This window comes from Belonocnema kinseyi, chromosome 4 (assembly GCF_010883055.1).
Source record: "Belonocnema kinseyi isolate 2016_QV_RU_SX_M_011 chromosome 4, B_treatae_v1, whole genome shotgun sequence".
In the NCBI taxonomy this organism is placed as follows: Eukaryota; Metazoa; Arthropoda; class Insecta; order Hymenoptera; family Cynipidae; genus Belonocnema; species Belonocnema kinseyi.
The window spans coordinates 11,390,566-11,415,358 of NC_046660.1; the positions used below are offsets into that span (position 1 = coordinate 11,390,566).

At 32.5% G+C, this 24,793-nt stretch overlaps 1 protein-coding gene across 1 annotated transcript in view; it reads right to left on the reverse strand.

Annotated features, from left to right (window-relative positions):
• Window positions 1-24,793, reverse strand: part of LOC117171910 — a 42,479-nt gene that overhangs the window by 8,999 nt on the left and 8,687 nt on the right. Inside the window, exons 2-6 of the mRNA XM_033359564.1 lie at window positions 5,800-6,466; window positions 2,154-3,043; window positions 1,430-1,964; window positions 1,044-1,349; window positions 518-902 (exon numbers count right to left, since the gene is read on the reverse strand). Of these exons, the coding sequence (XP_033215455.1) occupies window positions 518-902; window positions 1,044-1,349; window positions 1,430-1,964; window positions 2,154-3,043; window positions 5,800-6,466 (2,783 nt within the window). The remainder of the gene's footprint in view (window positions 1-517; window positions 903-1,043; window positions 1,350-1,429; window positions 1,965-2,153; window positions 3,044-5,799; window positions 6,467-24,793) is intronic.

A 24,793-nucleotide genomic window follows, 5' to 3' on the forward strand; every position in this document is an offset into this window, starting at 1 on the left:
AGCTCCAAGGAGATTATGTTGAAAAATAAAAAAAAATTTACCCAAAAAAAATTGTTTTTATACTTCATTCTAAGGACTTATTGAACTACCCTCGTATATAGTAAGTATAATGGCATCATTCGTGAAAATATTTTCCACCACTACACATCATGTAATCTCGTTTCCAGTTTGCCCAATCATTTTGTAAGACTGTATACCGCTGGATATATGAAAATCCTCAGCCTTGAATTTAATACCCACATTGATTTTATTTAAAATTCATTCGTTTCGTTTTGTGAAGTCCCCTTATTTCCCTTGTTTGTAGATTATTTTGACCTGTGAAGCCATTTATCGAAACAATTGAAAAAATGTTTTTTTTTGCATCTTATAAATGGAAGGGTTCACATATAGAAAATGTGCAATCCGAAAATTGATACATTGTAGGACCTGTTGGTTATAGACCAAGAAAAAAACAAGCAAATGACACATTGCTGTAGCTAAATTAAAAATTAATTTAAATCTTGAAAGTGTGAAATACCTGCTCATCAGGATGGCGAGTAGGCACGCAAAGGCAGAGACAATTCCAGCAACTCCAGCGACCACCATCCACATCGCCGAAGGTAATAATCCCAAGAGTCTAGCACCACTTCCACAGTTTGCTTCATCATGACCCGAAGGGCAGTGAACTCTTCCATCACACCACAAGCTAGGAGCAATGCAAGCTCCCAATTCAGGACACTTGTGAATACAATCTCCGTAGAGACTAGTCTCGTTCTCAATACCTCTTTCTGGAAGACGTAATTGCCTCCTGAGAGCTGACCTGCTTTTAGAAATCTCGAGCCAGGACGCTGCAGCTTGTCCTGGCTCTCGAGCGATGAATTCCACGAGCAGGGCAGGTGACCTAGGTGGTCCTGGCCATTTACCTGATAAATGTTTTAGTTGTTAGCTTAATTAAATAAAAAGAGTATTTTGTGGGCAGAGCCCATTTGATTGCTAGCAGTGTGACAAACGTGACAAAGTAAAAACAGAAAAGAACCTTCTTTTTAGGTTCAAACATAATTTACCTTCGGCTCTGCCTAGCCACTCCTCGGAGAAGACTTGCACTGTAAAGTCTTTTGATCCGGGTTCTGCGGGACAGACGACTTTGAGAAGCTTCGGTGGCCAACCAGAGTAGAGGAGCACTCGGTTTGTGGTCGGACATTTGACACTCTCGACAGATTCTATTACAGGAGGTGGCTCAAGAGGTAGCAACCAACCCCAGGTTAAAACAAAGAGGGATCTGTTTTCTCTCGCTTCCACCAACCAAGGAAGACCTTCGCAATAAATATCAGGGCGAGAAAGTGGAGGTGAGATGAACCGTAACTCACCGCCTGAAACACATAAATGTAAAGTCGAAGTTCATTAAAAATTCAAACCAGGGATCAGAAGCTGGTTTGAAAAAAGGAGATACCTTCTCCACGAACTCTCTGCTTTCTAGGACAGTCTGGCGCTCGTAAGAGTTCAAAGCTAGCGTAGAAGAAGAGGGACTGAAAGTCTTCGTAAGGTGCTTGCTGATCAACAAAGAAGGTGACTTCCAGAGCTCTTCCTGCGGAGATGTGGACGAGTGGAAGATTGGAGGTGTTATCACAGAGACAGGCTCTGGGAAGCCTGACGTCACGCCAGGGGGCTTCGTAGAGGGTCAGTCGGGCTTCTCGGTTGCCAACTTCTTGAACACATCTCGGTCTCCCCGAATGGGGGTCAGGTTCACTGGTGCAGAAAGTTGACTCCCCAAGGCTGACGTTGTGGAGTGTCAGTCTCACTCTTTCTCCAGGTCCAGCTTCGATTCTGTACCTGCAGTCCAGCTTGGAAGAACCTCCTCGGCCAAAGAGTCTGACATCGCGTGGCGAAGTCACCTCTCCGCTTTGGACTTTTCGCCAGATCCTACTGCAGGGCCCATCGCCCCAGGGCTCTCCGCCTTGCAGGGTTGAAATGAATTCGTACCGGGCCTGGAATAGGAGAGTCAAAAATGATACAAGGAAGTGCTCTATACAAGCAAACTCAGGGCCTAAAATGTCCGCTGTTTTTTAGCATTGTGTTCTGTGAAGTCTCTGTTATCGATAGATTTGTGTGTGGTTCGAAATTTAAGACACCTTAATCCCTGATTAAACTTTCTCAATTCATTCCAATTTACTTACTTGAAAGTTAACAGTGTGAAGAATGGTCCCTGGATTCGTTTCCATTCTTAAGAGAAGACTAGGTGCTATCGTCAAATAGCTTTCTTCATCAGTACAGGGTCTTGTCGTTCTAGTAGCATTTCTCAGAGCTGCATGAGCGCAAATCCTAGGAACATCATCGCACAGCACAGCCATTGGAATACCCGTAGAGGGAGCTCCGTCCCAAAAAGTCATCTTTACTGTACACGTTGGTTCGATTTGTACACTCGAGTTATTATCTGGATTATTAGTCAGATCTCTCTGGGAGTAGGAGGAAAAATAAATCCAAACCCGATCTCCAATCGCACCTTTGATATTCCAAGTACAGCTTGAGGTAGGAGGCAAAGCGTGCAGTGGAGCTCTCAGTATCCCATTTCTTTTCGAGGTTCCATTAACGAAAAAATAACAACCCTGGGTTCCTTGCGCAAAATCCATTCCATCCGAATCCACATAGATGACTTGAATGTCCATCTCGAGTCGAAGGCTGGACGCCCCCAGAGGAATCGCTAACGGAGAGCTCCTAAATTCCACCAGCATTGTCGACCCCCTCGCAGTAACTTTCGGCAAGGGACCTCCACAGTATACAAGTAACACAGGATCTTCCAGGTGAGAGCCATCTCGGAAAATTAGACGATCTCGGTCCATCGGACAATCTTGCCAGACACTGAGAGTTGAGTTGCTCGTCGCCAAACCTGCAAGGCTCGTGGAACTTGCCTTGACGGAGATCATAGCATGTTTGCAAGTAGGAACAAACTTTTGTCGCAGGGTTATCAGGCAACTCGTGTTTCTTGGATACTCTCCCGGATAATTTGGACTCTGGACTCGACATTTTTTCTGGTGGCACTCGTAGAAATCTCTCGAGCAGTATGTTCCTGGTATTGGAATTAAAAAGTGTGTTAAATAAAACCCTTCACAAAATTTGTAATGGATCCTTATTGATTCGTAAGAATTTTTATAAGTATGTTTGGTTCTGTTGGATTCTGTTAGAATATTTTGATCTTGAGACCTGCATTTGAATATTCAGGTCACATAATCACAAAACACGGAGTAAAGCATAACCCCAAATACTCTAAATCCCAAAATAATATATTTACCAAAAAATAAACAAAGTGAATCTTCCAATTTTGATGTAATAAAGAAATATCATAAATGGTTTTTAAATAGTTTAAAAAATTGAACCAAATGGAAAACAGATTTTTTAAAAACTTTGTTTTATAATGATCAAAAGTCTGAACACAAAAACGCAAAACTCAATACAATTTCCAAATTACGATGAAGTAAAATGGTGGTCATAATTAAATGAAGCAGATCAACGAAATAGTCAACAAAAGTTAACGACAGTAAGCCTTCATTTTTTGGAACTCAGCGATTACAAATCTTGAAAAAATTCAGATGAATGAACTGATCACAATTTCTAAAATCTTTAAACAAGAAATAACAATTTTTACATTTGTACCACGCCCACTGAGGAATTGAGAAAAGAAGCAATTATTGAAGAAAGTCACGGCAATGCAGCAGCGCAACATTTTGGTGAAACAAATTCATCGAACGAGCGTGCCAAACAGTTCAATTTGGTCAAACTCAAAAGTTTTTAGGCATCAGACTGAATAAAGAATAGGAAAGTCACTTCCCAATTATTTAAAAAACAGACAATAACGATTATTTTATTCTCGTAAAAGGAGAACATTATCAAAGAAAAACATTATCATTAGCTAATGCTCTAAAAGCATTTTAATCTTAACCGTTCATGGATATGATGATGCAAAATCAGGAATATCAATTGTTATCAAAAATTTCTGCATTAAATTAAACATTTTCCTTCTAGAATCGGATGATTTTTTATTTCACATCTAATCCCTATTCCAAAAAATAGAATGTTTTGCTGTAATTTGTGAATGCGAACCTTAATAGTTAATAAAAAACGATTTGAAGAACCTTGTATGTATCAATCCTTTGTGCGTAAAAAGTGGTATAGAAAATATAAATCCTTAACCAGTTGTAAGGTATGTTTGCCAAATGCCATCGATATTAGAATTAGATGATGCTAACGATTCTGAAATAGTATACCAAAATGTAAAAAAAATTTTCAGGGCTAAAATGAATTTAAAACGGGAGGTTGTAATGATTTCGCCATAGTAACTCCACCAAATTAGTCCTGATATACAATGTGCATCACTTGCATCTCACAACTTAATTATAAACCAAACAGAATCCGATTCAGATCATGTTTGAAAATCAAAGGGGGTTACAATGTTGGAATGTCCAAATAGATCCCAACCGCAGAAGAGACTTATTAAGTACACTGTCGGTGAAGCTTTATTTGGATATCCAAATAGAATCCATTGGATTCCAAGATCGATTGGTTTTATTTTGGAAATTACAACGGCAACCAGATCAGCGTCCTTTAGAAATTTGAAATAAAATCCATCGGTCTTCAGATTCGTTTAGGTTTTGTTTGAAAATCGCTACAGAAAATAGGTTAGCGTATGTTAAATATTACAAATAGAACCAATCATATTTCGGGGTCACTTTGGTCTTGTGTGGTAAACAAAGCAGAAATCAGCTTAGCATCTCTTGGAAATTCCAACATCTTTTGGACGTTTAGTGGAGGGTAGTTACATTAGGTTAGCCACAGTATGTTATGGGACCAAGCGCAGTTTCTCTTGTGTTTAAAAAGTGCCTAGAAAAGCACGAGTAAATTTTGTGGTCGGGAAGAACGAGGTTTTTTTCTATTAAGTGTTATTAAAACTGGGTATGAAGATGGATTTAGTGAATTACAACAAACCGTTTACTGGCTCTAATGATCTGGAACTTTTTCTTGGAGAAATAAAATAAGAGTTTAAGGTTACTACAAAACTACACTAAAAATTAAAAAACAAGAAGATGTAAGCAATAAGATTATTCGGAAAGCATGCTCAAAGATGATTCTTTAACGAGTTAACTTTTTGGATGACAAAGGAGCATAACTTTCCTATGGACAAGTTGTTGGGACACTGATGTACTTGTAGATGTAGCTCGCTTAAAAATCTTAATACTAAGGATGTAAGCAGACAGAAAAGAGAGTTTCATTATATAGCAAGAACACTTTATTTAGGTGTAACCTATCGCTTTGATTTAAAGAAGAGCATAAATAGTAAGCTAAGTCAGAAACAAGCAATGGTTACAACGTCAACAATAGACGCTGAAATAGTAGCAGCAAATTAAGTATCTAAGGAGATCATCTGGTTAAACAGATTGTAGGGAGAAATAATTAAATTGAAAGAACTTTCAATCCTACTTGTGGACAATTAGGCAGCTGTGAGACTAGCAAAAATTCTAGAGTTTCATCCTAGGCCCAAACATATTGGAATCAAGCACTTCTTTATTCGAGAAAGGGTTTCAGGAGTTTTGGAATCTAACAGATCCAATAGAGCATCAGGATGCAGGCGTTCTTCAGCTTAAACTAGCAAGTTGTTCTTCATAGTAAACTATCTTGATTTGTATTATAGATGGAGCCACTTATATCGGTAAACTGATCTTATGTGTTACAAATAAACATATCTCTACTCAGTCAGCAGGAAGCATCCTAAAGGCGTCCTTAGGACGTCTTAAAGACTTCCGCCAAATGACTTCATATTATCCAAAATACCTGGCACTGGAGAACCCCTTTCGATTGGGAATTCCGGTTTTCCCAAACGTGCGACTGCTTCTTCGCGGGAGACAAAGCGATATCGAAGTCGGAATTCAAATGGAACGATAGATGGAGCGTGGAAGAGACGAATTGATGCGGTGACTGTACTCGCTTCGCTATAGTAGGTGGCTCTTCCTTCACCAGGTCCGCACCAGGAACTATCAGCAAGAGCCTTTCCAAGTTCTAGAAGCTGCATATATCCTTCAGGACAGTTAGTGGAAAGAGTTGTGCCGTCGGGGTCAAGCCGACCTATGCTGAAGGCATCCCAAAGAAGTTGGACAAATTCCCCGAGACCCTGACCCCCGGCGGTGAACGTCAAGTGGCACAAGAAAGGAAGACGTCCCTCGGCAGGACGCGTGAGCTCCAGCTTGTAAGTTCTCCCAATGCGACCGTGGTATGTCCGATTGCAGGGAGTGCAGAGAGCGGGTTCGTCGCTTCCATCTCCACAGTCATCTATGCCGTTGCAGTAGGCATCTCCTGGAACGCAGTGCCCATCTCGACAAGTTAATTCCGCTAAACCGCAGGTACCAGTACCTGAGGCTCTTGTCGCTTCTACCAGGGCTATTAGGAGAGTGAGACCGACTACTCGAAACCGTCCCTGACCACCCCCGGCATCAGCTCTCTCCTGAAATGTAAAAAGATAAAATAAAAATTTTAGAAATTTAGTTAAGAATTAATCAAAATTTACATTCTTTTTTAATGTTTCGGTCGGGTTATTGTTCACCTTATTCGTTGAACCTCTCATATCCCATGGAACTTAACCTATGTCTCGGTACCCCACTTTTTTATGGGACCCAACTTAAACCACAAGATTTCACTTATCCTCGGGACCCCTTTTATCTCACGGGAACCCACCTGACCTTCGGAATTCCTCTAATTTCCAAATGCCTAAATTCAAAAATAGTCCAAAATATATAACATAACAATTTTTTAATGCTATGTCTAGATATAGGCTACGAAATGCTTTTTTGTACAAGTGAAAGTCCACCACTGTGACTAATTTTTTAAAATTAGAATTTAAAAAAACAGACACACAACATAATGAGTAAGGGAATTTCGAGGTTGCCTTCTTTTCCTTTCCTATTTTTTTTGTTTTAGTTTTTTAATTTGAATGTGGATGTAAGAGTGTGCTGTCCAAAGTTCATTGTTCTATTACTTTTTTTATAATTTCTAAGAATTTCGTACTTAAACTAAACCATTTAAGAATTCTTTTCTATTCATTAAAAGTTGCGAACATTACTAATTTTCCATTATATTTTCTAAAGTCTAAAGTCCAGATTTAAAAGCGTGTAGACAGAAATAAAATAGTGTACATTGGAAAACTGACTTTATGTTCTGAGCAAAGTTTCCAGTTTTCTAGCCTGATAAAACTACTTTTGAATGCAAATAAATTTTTTTTCATTGAAAAGTCTACTATTGCATTTTTTTAATAAGAAGTAATCTTTTTTAGTTGAAAATTTAATTGTCTTTGATTTAAAATGAAAATCTTTTCGTGGTTAAAATATCGACTATTATGTTTTCTTCTATTTTCTGGTAGAATTCATCTCTTTTGGTTGAAAATTAAACTATTTGGTTAAAAATTATTTTATTTATGGTTAAAAATTTAACTGTTATGTTAATTATTCAACAGTTTTGTTAAAAGTCATTCTTCCTGTATGAAAATTCGACTTTTCTCTACAAAAATCGTAATTTTCTCACCTTTTGTATCAGGGTAATTTAAAATATACATTTTGATCCATTTTTTCGAAAGTAATTGAGATAAATTTTTATTTCATTTAAAATTGGCATATTTAAAAAATTGGTATACTTTGTTTTTAAAAAATTCTGTTCAGTTTTAAAATTCATCTCTTTTGGTAGAAATGTCATCTTCTTTTGTTAAAAATTAATTTGTTTTGGGTGAAGATTCAACTTCATTTTATTGAAAATTTGTCTATTGTTGTTGAAAGCCAATGGTTTTGATTTTAAATTAAAATATTTTTCGTTTGGTGGAAAATTTAACTATTTTGTTGAATTTTTTTTTGGGTTTTAATTTTATTTTAACTGAAATTTTAACTATTTAATTTTTAGTTAAAAATGGACCTTATTTTTAGAGCATTTTGGATTCTTTTTATTTATTATAAATGCTACTTATTATAAATGGTTAATTATAAATTGTTCAGTTTTGAATATTATAAATTTTAAATGACAAATTTTGACTCTCCAGAAAAAAATAATCGATTGAATGAAAATTTAATTGTATCAGAGAATTTCAGAATGCCAATTCACATTATTTCAATCGGCCACCACCGATTCAGATAAATCTCGTTGAATGATAAATGTTCCGATTAAAAAAAAAAACTGAAAAATAATTCAACAAGAATTGCCTAAATCGGTGCCCGATTGAAATAATGTAAATCGGCATTCTTAAATTGTTCGATTCAAATAAATTTCTAATCAATCGGTTTTTTCCTGGGTGGCTCTATTAACAAATACTCTGTGTGAAATAAATCGGGTTATACGAGAAACAATTTACCAAGCCAGTCCAAAGGCCGTTTAACGTGTGCCTTTTTTTAACTTTAACTGGCAGAGTCTAGAAAACAATTTGACGTCATTAAATTACAGGGTTGTAATTATTCTAGCGTGCAACTATGGGAAAGCGTTCCTACATCATTGTTCCGCAATTCCGCCTTGACAAGTTTCACTAGAGTTACGGCAAAGCAGCAGGCGATCTACAATGGAGATAGACTTTTCGGTACATATTGTAGGTGCTTTGTACCGAAAATTTGAGTAAAGAGATTTCATATATTCACCTCTATGTTTACAGCTTTTGTCCTTAGAGAATAAACGTTCTTGTAGTCAAGCGCAGGATAAGAACGGATTATAATATTAATAATTGAAAGACTGTGATAACACTAAAGAAGCTTATGGGATTAACAGAAAATTATGAAAGCGGATTTCACGGGTGGATAATATCTGCAGGAATTGTTAGCTACACTATTTCAATTTTCAAATATAATAATTAAAAAAAAATGTAATCCCCTTATTTTTATATAGTTAAAATATTTATACCTCACAGCTACAAACGTATCGGCCAAGAACAAAAAATTAGGAGGGAAATGACCGAACTTTGAAATGAGATGAGGAAATGAGAAAAACGGGATGGCCACTGGATCGGGAAATGACAGGAAATTTATTTTTTGACAGGTAATTTTACAAATTTTTGAAGAAAAATCTGTCAAATTTCGATTTTAACCATTTTTGAAATAATTAGTTGAATTTGTATCTTCTTTAACCCTCTCAGCCTCTACTGGGTATAATATACCCGTATAATATTTTCAGCTTGCTATATAGTTGTTTTAGTTTTATTAAAACATTTATAGTAATATGTTGAATTTATCTTAGTAAGTTTACAGTATTCATTTTTGTGAGACTTTCAGCTATAATTAAAAAAAAATCCTGATACGTTAATTAAAACCAAAGATATTGAAGTCTAGGCTGAGAGAGTTAATTATAATATCACTCAGTTTATAATGCGTAATTCAAAAACCTTTAACTTAACAGATTTTTCATTGTAGATTTTTATTTTTAAGTGTACATTTTTAATTTAAAGAATTTTAAAATGCTGTTTTGGACAAATTAAACAATTGAAAATTAAAAGCGTTTGAAATTGAACATTTTTTGTAATTTTTTTTACTTGGTCAGCTGTAAATATAAATTAAATAATTGTTTCAAAAACCGAACTTCACTTTAAGTATCAAAAAGTGAACAATAATTGATTTCTTAAGACGATTCTATATCCGTTCAAAATGTAAGAATTTACAGGGTTCAATGTTAGATTCAAAATGAATTCAAAACTTGAAATGAAAGAATAAAACATTTTCTTAAGGTTGCTGAGAAAACTGAAAATGATATTTCTTTGAAAAATATTTTTAATTTGGAACAATTTGAAATATTATGCAGATTTTTCAAGGTTTTTAAATAATATTTTAAAGTTTTTTAAGATATCTGAACTCTTTAAAACAAAAATAATTGAACTTCTAATGCGAAAATTGTTCAGTTTAAAAAATTTAATCTTTTAAGCTCTAATGTTTCTAGCTTAAATTTGATTAAAATACTATTAAGTTTAAAATTGTAAAATTTATTTATTTATTTTTGAATTTAGAGCATTGAAAATAATAGCACGGATTTATTTGAATACAGAAAATACAACATTTTTAAATTTAAAAACTTTTAAACATTTAAACTTTAATTTAAAAAGTTTAAAATTGAACATTCATCTTAAGTGCCTGAATTTTCAGTTCCCTTTTTAATAATTCAAATAGAAAAGTGGTTAGCTTTAGAGTTAGCATTAAAACGGCAACCCTGAAAAATTCAGGAACAAAATTTTAAAAAAAAGGATACAGAATTTAAAAAGAAAACTAGAATAGTAGAAACAGCCTAGTAACAAAAGAAGAAGAGTTGGAAAGTAGGATAGAGGATAGAAAACTCAAATTGGAGTTTGTATGTGAGGAGAGTGGAAATGAGGATAGGAAAAGTTGAGAAAAATTGAGGAAAGAACGGAAAGAAAAGAGAGAGAGAGAGAAAAGAAGAAAAAATATAGTGATAAAGTATATAAGATTAAAGGATAAGAAACTGAAAGAAGGAGTGGAAGAAGTGATAAACAGGATAAATACGAAGGGAGAGATAGAGGAAGTGAGAAGTGTATGAAAAGAACGGGGAAAAGGAGCGCAAATGGCGCTGGTAAAACTTTAGAAAAGGAAAGGTAAGAGGGAGTGATGATAAAGAAAAGGGTTTTATATGCAGGCCAGGAGAGAATAAAGAATTCAAAATGGGAAGAAATAATAAGTATAAGCTGAATAAAATGGAGAGAGAGAGAGAGAGAGAGGAATGAAAGAAAGGAAAGAAGAACATCGTTTAAGTATGGAAAAATCGAGATAGAAGGTATATGGTAGGATTGGGACGAAGAAAGGGAAGAGTTTGTAAAAAGTGGTGTAATATAATTAAAGGAAAAAAGAGCAGAACGCAAGAAGATTGGAAAGAAAAACCTTAATTAGGAAAGAAATGGTCGAAATCAGAAAAGAAATGAGGAAATGAAAAAGAGTCAGGGAAAAATGAAAAAAGGATGCACTAGAACAAAGACTATTATAGCAGGAAGAGTAGTAAAAAGGAACAAAAGTTGGAAAGCATAAATACAAAGATCGAAAAAAACAGTAGTTTGGAGCTACGGACAGTGGGAATGAGGATTAGCAGAGGTTGACAAAAATATAGAGAAGAACAGCAAGAAAAGAGAGAAGAAAGAAGAAGAAATTTAATGATAAAGGGTCTAAGATTGAAGGGGTTTGAACTGCAAGAAGTGGAAGAAGTGCTAAAAAGGACAGATATGAGGTTAGAGCTAGAGGACGTGAGAAGTGTATGAAAAGAAGGGGGAAGGGAAAAGTAAATGGCACCGGTGAAACTAAAGAAAAGGGAGGATATGAGGGAAGTTATGATAAAGAAAAGAGCGTCATATGGAAGCAAATAGGGAACACAGCATTCGACAAGGTAGAAAAGGAATAAGTATAAGTTGAATAAAATAATGGAAGGGGAATGAAACAAGGGAAAAGAATGTGGGTTAAATATAAGAGAGTAAAAATGGAATGTATATGGCAGAATTGGTACGAAGAAAGGGAAGAGTTAGTAAAAAGTGATATAATAGTAATAGAGGAGAAAAAGGCAGAACGAAAGAGGATAGGAAATACAAACCTAAATTAGGAAGGAAATTGTCGAACTTAGAAAATTGATGATGAAATAAGAATTCAAGAAGAATTCATGAGGTTGAGAAAAATAGAGAGAAGAGCAGAAAGAAAAGTGAGAAAAAAGAAGAAATATAGTGATAAAGGGTATAAGATTAAAGTGGTTAGGTATGGGAGAATACAGATACGAAGGTATATGGTGGGACTGGGGCGAAGGAAGGAAAGAGATGGTAAAAAGTAAGGTAATAGCAATAAGGGAATAAACTGCAGGACGCAAGTGTACAGAAAATAAAACAACAAATTAATAAGGAAATTCAGGAACTTAGAAATGAGATGAGGAAATGGGAAGAAGTAAGGGAAAATTTGAAAAAAATAGATACAGAAGTAGAGGATTTGGAACGTAGAATAGTGAATATATAAATATCTGACCGGAAGTTTGGGGATGGAAAGAGTGGGAATGATAAGGAAAGGTTGAGGAGAATAGATAAAAGAATACAAAGAAAACAGAGAGAGAGAGAGTTGGGGGAAATATAGTGATAAAGGGTCTAAGATATGAGGGAAAGGAACTGAAAGAAGAAGTGGAAGGGGTGCTAAAAATGGAAGAGACCAAACTAAAGAAAAGAAAGGATAAGAGGGATCTCAGGGAAGTAATGACAAAGAAAAGAGCGTTATATGGAATCTGGGAGAAAATAAAAGATTTGACTTCGAAAGAAAGAAATAAGTATAAGTGAAGGAAAATAGCTGAAGAGAAAAGAAAACCGGGAAAAAGAACGTGGTATTGGGACGAAGAAAGGGAAGAGTTAGTAAAAGTAATTCCACTAGGAGAGGAAGGAACCGAAGAGAGGAATATAAGAAACAATAGGATTATCGGTATGCAACCGAAATATAGCAAATAAAAAGTCAGATAAAAGAGTAATAGGAAGGCTATTAAGAGGTTGCAAGTAGCAGGTTTTTGAAAGCAAAGAGGGGAAATGAAAAAGGAAAAGCCATTGTAATGGGAATAAGGTGAGAATATATAACAGGGAAATATAGAAAAGAGATGAAATAAGAAAAAGAAGGATTAATAACACAACAGGTAATTATGGCAGGAGCGAGGTGGAAGATAGTAGGGCGTATGTAAAGGAAGAAATGCTGAAGGAAACAGAATAGGTCAGAGAAATAGAGGAAAAAATAAATAAATAATTGAGCTTGTAATTGTAGATTTTAATTCGAAAAAATGAGAAGGATAATAAGTAAGAAAAGCTAAAGACAAGATACTGAATTGATAGAGAAAAAAAATTATGAAGTAGGGATTGGTCAATTAAAAAATATATAAAGCAAAGGTAAAGAACATAAAAGTGGGAAAGGAAAGTGTAAACGAAGAGATGGAAATATTGATGGGAGAAATAAAAAGAGTATTAGAGGGCACATGCAAAAAATAAGAGAACGTAGAGGTAGTAGTAAATAGGATGAGGATCTTAAAGAGAATAAGAATTAAGTAAGAGAGGATTGAAGAAAATGGAGTAAAGGTGAAAGTAATGAAGCAAAATATAGGGAAAAAAATAAGTATACTGTGATGTGTGCTAAAAAAAGAGGAGGAAAATAACAAACATCGCCGGCAGTTGTCAACTCTTAATTTTTCAAATAACTTTAAATCATCTCACGATATTTATTTTACATTCCTTATCTTGAATCTTGAGTTACATACATTAATCTATCATAAAAAAGGGTTTTTCCTAAAAGATGAAAAAGTAAAGATACAATTTTATGAGGATAAAGATTCGATATACTGATAATGTGACAGTATATCGAAAAGCTTATCCCGCCTTTAACGATTTTCACATCAGTTTTATTAAAGCTTTTCAAAGATAAATGTTGCAGAACGAAGTTTCTTTGATATTTTTTTGAAAGCTTATTATAATAATATTTCATACAAAATTAGATATAAAAAGAGAATTTTGTGCATTTATTTATTATTAAAAACTTTTTATATCCAACAAACCACAGCGAATTCCAGTAAAACCCAGTAACATAAAAGTGAGCTTTAAATTAAGTATACTTTTTATGGTCCTCATAAACGTTACCTTTTTGCATATTATCCTTTGAAATCTGTTGAGAAGTTTAAATCTGTGAAATTTTTGAAATCTTTTTAATATCTTTTAAAAATATTTTGTGAAATCTTTGAGATATTTACAATCTGTTGATACATTAAATTCTGTGAAATCATTGTAATCTTTCTAATATCTTTTTAAAATTTTGTGAAATCTTTGAAATCTTTCTAATCTCTTTTAAAAATATGCTGTGTAATCTTTTGAAATCGTTGATACCTTTTGAAAGATTTGCAATATTTGTGAAATTGTTGTAAAATCTTTTAAATTATTCTGAAATATCTGTGATATCTTTTTAATTTGGTATGAAATTTTTGAAATATTTTTGAAATATTTGTGACATTTTTGTAACATCTTTCGGAAATATTTTACAGTATTTTGAGTCCTTTCATATCTGTAAAATAGTATTTGAAATAATTTTGATCTTTTTAGAAATATTTGTGTAATCTTTGTAAAATCTTTTGAAATCTCTGTGGATTCTTTTACATTTTTATGAAATCTTAGTAATTTTTGTGAAATTCTTGAAAACTTTCTGAACCCTTTAAATTTTTTAAATCTTTGAAATTTGTGAAATATTCGTAAGCGTCGTAATATTTTTGGAAATCTTTGAAGATTTGGTTACATTTTTAAAATCTTTTGAAATTTTTTAAAAATATTTTGAGATTTTTGAAAACTTTTATATTATTTGAAATATTTATGAAATGCTAGTGAAACTTTTGAAAACTTTCTGATCTCTTTGAAATCTTTAAAATCTTTTATAATATTTCAAAATCTTAAAAATGTGTTTAATATTTTATATCTTTTGAATATTTGGAAATTTGTATCAAATCCTTCAGAAATTTTAAAAACTTTCGTGAAATCTTTGAAATCTTTTACAATATTTCGAGATCGTTAAAACCTGTGAAATCTTTTACAATATTTGGAAATATTTGAAAGCTGTGAAATCTTTGAAACCTTCTTAATGTTTTTTTTTTAATTTTTGTGAAATCCGAAATAGTTTGGGAGCTATGAAATATGTAAAATATTTTAAATGCTCCTGAAATCGTTTGAAATTATTGACATATTTATCAAATCCTTCGAAAATTTTCAGAATTTTTTCAAATTTTCTTGGAATCTTTTGAAATCTTTGACATTTTTGTGAAACCCTTGAAATCTTTCTTATATCTTTGAAAATCTTCTGAATTTTTGTGATTTGTTTTTGAAATATTTTTATATATTTACGAATTCTTTAAAATATATGAAATATTTGTGTAATTTTGTGAAATCTTTGAAATATTTTACAATATTTTCAGATTTCTAGAATCTATGAAATGTTTGAAATTATTGTGAAATATTTCAAGTTTTTGTGAATTCTTGAAATCGGTATCATTGAAGCATAGAAAAAACAGAAGATAAACTTTACATCGATTTTCGATGAAAGATTCGCCGCAACAAAAATTAACTTTACAGGATAAAGCTTAAACAAATATCGGTTAAACTTTCTTTTGTTTTTCCATGACAATACATGTGTTTTAAAACGCGTGAAGTTGTTTGAATAAAACTTTATCCCTCTACAAAATTTCCTGCAACAAATTTTATCATTACTTTAATATGTGAGAGGATCTCTTTGAAAGTGAATAGTTCTCTAATGAGAAATGAATCAAAACTGGTTGAAAAACTTCAGAAAAAAGGTCAGAAATGAAAAGAACCTTATGAACATTTTTTAATTTACGAGGAAAAGAAGGGAAAGTGGTGGGGAAAAGGGATTATGTAAAAAGTGAAAAAATTGAAATCACACTGTTAAAAATAGTATTAAATTAAAAATATCAATGTATATTAAAATTAATATTTCAAGCATATGAATTCGCTATTAAGAAGCGTGTATATTAAATTTCATTCACATTCCCGATAATCACTCAGATTTTCGTTATACACAAAACCAGTTATAGAAAAATAAAAGTCATATACATATGTATGAAATTTAATACAGATTTTTCTAACAGTGTCAGTAAAATGTCATTATTCGGTTTTCTTCTGAATAGAAACAACAGGTGCTTGATTTCACAATAAATCGTTAAAGCTTTAAAAGCCTATGGAAATGAATTCTTCCTTTCCTCATCGAAGTCACAAAAATGCTATGAAGGGTGAAGTGGAGGAAAAAGTAGGGTGATGTTGTAACAAAAAACCTATAAGGGTTTCAGAGGGTAAATCCGACGTTCAAAAATACATTAGTATTTTCATCCTATAGTCTCTATACGTGGATTTCATCAAATCTTTGAATATGTAAACACCTGGGTGTAAGCTTCCATACTCAATGCTTTGTATAAATGTACATATTCCATTCGTGATACAACATGCATTGTGTAATCAGATGGTATATGCTGAGGTTGTGCATTTACAGCTGAATTAGTACTCTAAATTATAAACTTGTACAGGTGCATTATATAGATTCAATTTAAAAAATAATTATCATAATTATTTTCTCCGAGATGACGTACTAACAGAAATTATCACAAGAAAAGATGATACATCTATTTGGGATGATTTATCAATAATTAGACAAATGTCGGATCTTAGAAAATTCAGTAATAGAAGCAAAATTCATTAAATTTAAAAAAAAAACATCACATCATGAAGAAACTTTTTTATTCGGCCAGGGATCAATAAAATACATTCATCTTAAAGAAAATAATAATATGGGGATTAAGCTAATAAAAGATGACAAATCAATTCGAGATGATTTCTCTATAATTATGACAAATGCTTCATCTTAAAATAAAAATTATCAGATTGTGAGGAAATTTTGTTTTCTGTCCAGGGAACAATAAAACACATACATTTCACTAAACAAAATAAGATGAGAATTAAGTGGAGAAAAGATAATAAGTGCATTCGAAATGATCTCTCAATATTTAGACAAATGCTCTAACTTAAAAACATTAGAGGTACCCGTGTAGAAATTTCCCCGGTTGGCCCTAATACAATAAGGTTTCTAGTCGGATCCCGGCCAGGTTACCCCTGGCTGGGTTTCATGGACAGGAACCGGGCGGGAGCCGGTCGGACTACATTTTTCTCGAATCACGTAGTCTGGGGCCGGTCGTTTACTGGCCGGGCCAACCCTGGTTATATTACACATTTTTTAAGAGCCGTGATATTATCAAAGACGTAATTATGGATGCTAGATGAATTATTATTTGAAAATTATAATTTAAAGATTTATTAGATCAGTGAAACAAAAATGAGCTTTTTTAAATTCATTTTAAAAAATTATTAAATTTTTTCGAATAATTTAACATTTTAAATTAAACTGTTATCGATTCTGCTACGTGCAACAACAGAAATGATACAATTTTTATAAACTTCTCTATATTGAGACAATGTTTAGCCTGTACAATTTCAAATTTACCGCCATATATAGCGCCTGCTGTGTCTGTCGTCTGCATAGACACTCAGTAATTTTCAGTTTCGCCCCTGGAACGAAAATGCTCCTTGCACTCACGTCGCGTCGTCTCTTCGAAGTTCACAAATAAAATCGAGACTCGTAGTTAAAATCAACCTTATTTCAGTAATTAGTTTGAATCCCCCACTTAGTACACGAATAATTATTATTTTTAATTAAAATATAGTCTTGTGTATACAGTTTTTACTTTCTTCCTTTCTAACCTTAAATCACCACGTGGCTTCCAAATTTCTTTGAGATTCTATCATCAGGGAATAAAATTCTACTCCAATTTTCTTGCCAGAATTGGTTCACTTGATTTGACTTTTAAAGTTCACCGTAATCTTTACGATGAGCTTTAAAAGACAAAACAAGTTACCAATTTCTCGCCTGAAGCAACATGTCTTAACCGCTTTTTTGCCGGATTACCCGACCGGATCCTGGCCGGTATTGAAGCCGGGAGCCGACCAGTTTACCGTGACGTTTTTAGCCGGATCCCGGCCGGATTCCCCGACCAGCGCCCGGCTTAAAGCGGGGCTATCGGGCTGAGACCCGGCCGGATCCCTGATCGAATTCCTACACGGGTAGAATAATAATGTATTCAATTTAAAAAAATTATCACATCATGAGGAAATTTTGTTACCTGGACAGGGATCAATAATACATCTCAAAGAAGAAAATGATATAAGGATTAAGCTAGTAAAATATGATAAATCTATTCGAGATAACTTCTCAGTAATTACACAAATGATGTATCTCAAAAACACCAGAAAAAGCTGAAAATTCAAATATAATCATCAATATGTAGATGTTTTTATAACATATCGAACACATAAGTAAAAAATACGCGGATTCTAATGCATAAACATTTTTATTTGTAATTTAAAAAAAATGTATAATGCATAATTCATTTTTTTAAATTGATTTTTCCATTTTGTCTTCTCATTCCGCATATGAGCTGTCTATCGATACATATCAGCAGATTACTTCATTCATTGACAGACGATAACTAAAATAAAGAATTGTATTTTTATTTGAGGCAGCATAACAATTTATGACTTGAATATTCCGTTTTTTTAAATTTATAAAACAAAATTTATTTAATTAAGTAACAATTGGTTCAGATAATAGCGATAAAATAAATATTTGAAACTCTTTTATTAGTACAGCAATTTAGACAATTTTTCTAATCAAAAAGATGAATTTTTAATCGAAAAGGACAAACTTTCTAATAAAAAAGACAAATTTTTAAGAAAAGTTGAATTTTCAAAAATTATGAGATTTTAATAAAAAATTTGAATTTCAGCCAAATACATAAACAGTTGCATTTACAACCAAATAGTTGAATTATCAAATAAAGAAACATTAATTTTGAACCAAAAATAAAATGGTTAGATTTTCCATTGAACAATAGAATTTCAACAAAAATAACGAACTTTTAACAAAGAAGTTCAACTTTCAACGAAGTAGTTTTAATTTTAAATTAAAAAAAAGAATTTCTTAGTAAAAAATATAATAGTTGATATTACACCGACACAATTTTTATTTTAAATAAAAGTCAGTTGAATTTAAATTAAAAAAATATGAACTTTTAACCAACTGGTTGAGTCTTTAACCATGAAAGGTTTTTCAGTGAAAATAGAAAAAAATATCTACCAAATTGTTGAATTTTCAAAACAAAAAGTCGGATTTTCTAAAAAAAAAAATTATTATAATTTTTCAACCAGATAATACAAATTTTTCACTGAAAAGTTAATTTTCAACTAAATAGTTCAATTTTAAACTAAAAACTATTATTTTTCAATCCAAAAAGGAGCAGTTTAATTTTCAGTTTGAAAAATTAATTTTTAAACAAATCTTTAAATTTTCTATTAAGATAATAGAATTCTTAACCCAAAAAGACGAACTTTTAAAAAAGCAATTGAATTTTCAACAAAACAATTGAACTTTCAACTCAAAAACACGAATTTTCAACCAAAAATGTTCAACAAATTAATTTTCATACATAAAAATTCATTTTCAACGAAATGCATGAATTTGACCAAATAGTCGAATTTTTAAATGGAAACTATCAGTTTTCAGTAAAAAAATGCAAAAGTTAAATTTTCGGTTAAAAAAATTATTTTTCTAACGAAATAAACCAATTTTCAAAAAAATTGTTAAATCTTCAACCAATAAAATGAATCTTAAACTAAAATGATAAATCTTTATAAAAGCATAAATTTTTAACAAAGTATGTAGCTCAATTTTCACACATGTACTTAGTTGATATTCCAAGCAAAAAGGACGAATTTTCAACAAAATAGATTAAACTGTGAGCAATAAAATGATTTTTAAGAAAGTAGTTCAACTTTAAACTAAGTAGTTGATTTTGTATCTAAAAAGATGACTTTTAAACGTGATAGTTCATTTAACAAAAAAATTATAAGCTTCTCAACCAAATAGTAGAACTTTTAACGTAAGGAGATGAATCCTAAACCAAAAACATAATCGCAGACTTTCCAATTAAAAAGAATGAACTTTCATTGAAAAAACTTGGATTTTATTCTTCTGTTAATTCAGTTCTCATTTAAACAAAAAATGAAGAAGAAGGTAAAGTTTCTTGAAAGCAGGAAAAAAGAGGATTTCTTTAAAAATAAGTTAAAGTAAGTGCCACAAGCCTATACAAAAAAGTAATTGGTTGTTCAAACCTCCTTCTATAATTGCATTCCCCTCATTGCACCCTTCCCTAACTCCCTCTCCCATACCCCCCCTCACTTTCCCACTCCTCAGTTCCTCCCCCTAATTCCCCTCATCTATTCCCATTTTCTCTACTCCCCCATTTAAAATTATACTAAAGTATTGTTATCAAAACATAAATTATAAATGAAATGACATGTGACATAATATATGGAATATTTAAATTAGACTAAATGATTCTTTAATCCACACATTTGACAAAAAATACTTCTTGCAAAAATTATGATTGTAAACTAAATTTTACTCAGTTTACAAATAGGCATGCGCTAAAATTACAATCATATGATTTATTAAATAAATAGTAACAAATATACAAAATAATTATAGACTATAGGTCAAAAATCAATACAATTCTTTTCCAAGAGTTTATTATGATAGTTATTTATATTTCATCATACGTCTTTTTTATTTAAGTAGGTTAATGGGCTTTAAAAAATTTCCTGCAACAAATTTTATCATTACTTTATTCTGTAAAGTTAATTACATATAAACATAATCTTCAAACCCCATATATTTCAATTATATCCCAGCAAACACGTTCTGTAACTGATCCAGCTCAAAAATGGAACTGTGTTCTATAACAGTTGTCACAAGATGGTGACAGAACTGTTCTAGAACAAAAAGGTAACAGTGTTTTAGAACACTGTGAAAAAACTGTGACAGAACTATTCTCGAACTATGTTACAACACTGTTCTGTAACAGTTGCTATGGAATTGTATATAACAAGTGTTCATAACAGTATTATATCGAAGTTCTAGAAGCCTGTTACAAGTGTGTTCTAGAACGAATTGGGAACAAAGATAAGTTCTCGGGTGAAAATATAGCCATGGAGATATCAAAATTTCGTCCTCGCAGGATATTCCGTCGTGTTATCCCTGGAATAACACGGCACATTAATGGGGTCAAATTGAATATCCCGGGATATCCTATTGCTTTGAGGAGTTCATAACACTACTCCATATTTGATAAATAACAGTTCTAGAACTCTCCTAGGTTTTTTGCAACGCATCGTACCAAAGTTTTAGAATTGTACTAGAAATGTTACAGATCGGTTGTCACAGCATTCTAGACCTGTTAAAGATTTGTTATACAACATTTGTAATTGAGTTCTAGAATTTTTCTAGAAATGTTGCAGATTGATTGCCACAGCGTTCTCGACCTGTTACAGAATTGTTACATAACACTGGTAACAGCGTTCTACAATTGTTCTAGAAATGTCACAGATCGTACGTCAGTGTTCTAGAACTGATACATAATTGTTCTAGCGTATGAGGGATAACACAGTTACTCGCATGTTCGATAACATGTTACTAACCTATTCTAGAACAAGTTCATTTGTGTTCTAGAACAGTCACGGATCTGTTTTGTAACCATGTTTACTGGGGTTGTTATAGTCATAAATATAAGTAATTACTTCGCATAATCTTGAATTTGAATTCGGTTTCCATTTGTCGCCTCTACAATTTATGATCGCATTGACAGTCTTTCTCTTTTTCCTAGTGGAAAACGGTAAAGTTTAAATCCATCCTCGCATCTATTTTTACAAAACGGAGCACTACAGCAGACCATTTCTATTATATTCTAAACTTAATTTTAATTTAAGTAAACGACATGCTTATCGCACTGTCTCCCGCGAACTGTCCAGCAGGAACCAAAATATGGCGGTTGCATATTCCCGTCTAATATAGTACCCTAATTTGGATAAGTCGATTGGGGCCAAACTGGGTCTCTATCAGATTGCCCAGCAACCAATTTTGGCGCACCAATAACTCCCAGATTGGATATCATTCTGGCTTGTGAGGGTGAGTAAGCTGGACATTATTAATTATTTTAAAAAGAGAAATTTTCATTAATACTATATTAATAAGCCATTTTGTTTCTAAAGGCAGAAGTTAGTATTTGTGGATGAGATAGTTTAAGAATGAAATTGTCGACAAATTCTTCTTTTGCCACAGTTATTTGAAACTGCTTTATGAAAAACATATCTTGAGAGTATTAAAGAAAGATGAGTTTGACGGTCTTTATAAAAAGACACTATTATTCACTTGCATCTTTACATTTGCACCTTTGACGCGGTTACTCCATTATGCGTCCTCCAAAAGAACGAAGTCAACACTGAGCAACGCGAACGATTTGGGGCGCTGGCCTTGTTTTATTCCACATTCTGATTGGTCAACATAAGGACATTAAGAAGCGCGGGTAATTTTAAAATGTATAAAAACCTAAAGAGAGGAAATGGATTTAATAACAGGAGGAAAATGTTTTATTCGTGGAACAAAATAATTTCATTGGCATTTGTGCAATAAATTTGTTGTATGATCTCACCAAATTTTGGTTTTCACAGCAAAACTTTTTGTAAAACCACCGTTATATTTTATTAAATCAATAGTTTTTTTCGTTCAGTGATATCCTCTTATCTTTTTTTCTTTAATTTGAAAATTTACCACATTTTTTAGCCCATATATGCAATAAACAATAAGTCCACCCCCTAATAAGTCATCATTTTTTGGGGCTGAAAGCTTAGTTTTAACAAGTTGACAAAATCGCTCCAAAAAGTAAAGTTGACAATTTTAGAACGCTGGAAATATCACTCAATTTTTTTGTTCGGAACAAAAAATAACAGTATGTTTCTTTGATTTAAGCCGAAGAAATTTAAATTCGATATATTAAAATTTTTCATTAATGTGTGCATAGGACTCAATAAGAAAAACATGTTTTTTGGGAATTTTCAAACAAATTCTAAATTGATCAAACAAAATTGTTTAATTTACAATGTACGAAAAACATAAAAAAAATTGCCATAATTTTCGAAGCAATAGGGAAATTTTTTGGGATTTTGAAACATTTGAATTGTTAAATCAAAAAAGGGAACAGAAGATATTAACCCATTACGGATTTTTTTTACTTTTTTCGGAAGTCAACCCTCACAGTTTTTTCGCTCTCCTCAAACCATGCGACTAATTCGGTCAATTTCACTCCGCGATAAAATATAATATTCCACCTTAGTAAAGGCTATTTTCTCTCCACATCAATTTTGAACAAGTTTTCGATAGCTTTTGTATTTATATATTATCGTCGCTTGAATAAAAAGTAATGAGATAGTATGAACTAGAACAGCTTGATCGATTGAGAAGTTTTTTTAAAACTCGTCAATATCCGAAAACTGTTTTACTTAGCTTTCATGATGTGAACTATAACCTTCTTTTATTTACTATGAAAGAAGCCTTTTTTGCTTCTGAGAAACTAAAGTGCTTTTATATAGCAAAAGCTCCTAAAGCCGAATTGCATTTCAGAGAAACTAAAGAACGAGAAACAAGTCCTTTTCTTTATTCGATATGTCTTTACTTGCCTATTTTTTCTATTTCTTTGTATACTTTGAGATTTTTTATTCTTTATACTACAGTGTCAAAGTCATACATTTTTACGATTTACTTTATGTTGGTAGTTCTCAAGGAGTTACTTTTTTCAAGGAGGGTAAATGAGGGAAATGATGGGAAGCAAAGTAGGAGAGGGGAGTAGAAGAAATTAGAGATGGTAAAGTAGGGAAAATGAGAAGAGGGGGAGTAAGAAACTTAGGGGGAAATGGGGAGAAATAAGGGGGCGGGAGGAGAAGTAAGAGGAAATGGTAGTAGGGTAGTAGGAGAAGTGAGAGAAATACGGAATGGAGAAGTGACGGCAAACGAGTGAGGGGGAAGGATTAATGGGAAATAAAGGGAGTAGAAGTAGGGGAAAAGGGGAGGAAGGGATTAAAGAAGAGGGAAATTAGGCCAGGAAAGGTGGGAGACGTGAAGGAAAATTATGGAAAGTAGGTCAGATAATTAGAAAAAAAAGGTGAGTGGGGAAGGGGAAGTGATGACTGGAGGATGGAAGTAGGGGAAGTGGATGGAGAATTCGAGAACTAGTATAGGAGTAAATGATACCTCCATGTTAATAAAAAAACTCTCCCGGAGTGTACGTTTGAAATTACTACTTTGGCGCGATGATTGTTAGCTAGTCCCTTGTTTTCATTACACGTACGCAGAAAACGGCAAAAACGTTTGAAATTAATAGCTCTAATTTATCATATTGTTTTGAATTATTTTCATTTTACTTGAGTTACTTTGAATTCACATTAAAGAATTCTTTAAATTCTACGTAATCTTTTTCATTCTTTTGAATTGCTTAAAATGTTTTTAAACTCTTTAAATCTTTTTGAATTCATTCAAATTCACTTAAATCTTCCATACATTTCTCGCATCATTTTCAAGTCCTTGAAATTCCCTGAAATCGTGGAATTGTTTGAAATCCTTGAATTTGTGTAATTTTCTGAGTTCTGATAATTCCTGAATTTCAAGGAGTTGAAAATAATGCCAATAATTTAGAGGAATTAAACGGATTTCGGGGATTTCAGAGAATTAAGAGAAATGAAGGATTTCATAACAATTAAGGTTTTCAGAGAACTGAATGATTTCACAGATTATTATGAGGTCAGAGAATTAAAAGATTTCAAGAAATCCAAACAATTTCAGGTATTTCAGAGCATTTATGGAATTGAGGAAATTTAGAATATTTAAGGTATTCGGTATATTAACGATATGCACTTTAATCAAGGTATTAATAAGAATTTCAGGGATTTCAGAGAATTTCAGGGACTTATGGAACTCACGGTATTTTAGGAATTTCGAATTCGAGGAATCCAGGGATTTTCTTGACATTTAATATTTATGGGATTCAAAGAATTTGGGGTTTCTGAATGTTCAAGGATCTTAGGGAATTAAGACAATTTAAGGGATTTCGGAGCATTTAGGGAGTTTAAGGAATTTAGGAAACTGAAGAAATACAGGAAATTGAAGAAATTGAAGGAATTCAGAGATTTCAGGAAATTCTGAGGAATTCAAAAGATTTCAAGGTAATGAAAATAATTCAAAAGAGTAAAAATAACTCAAAGGATGTGTTATTGTTTTTATTAAATATTAATAATAATGATTATTATTAATTAATAATGATAAGAGAATTT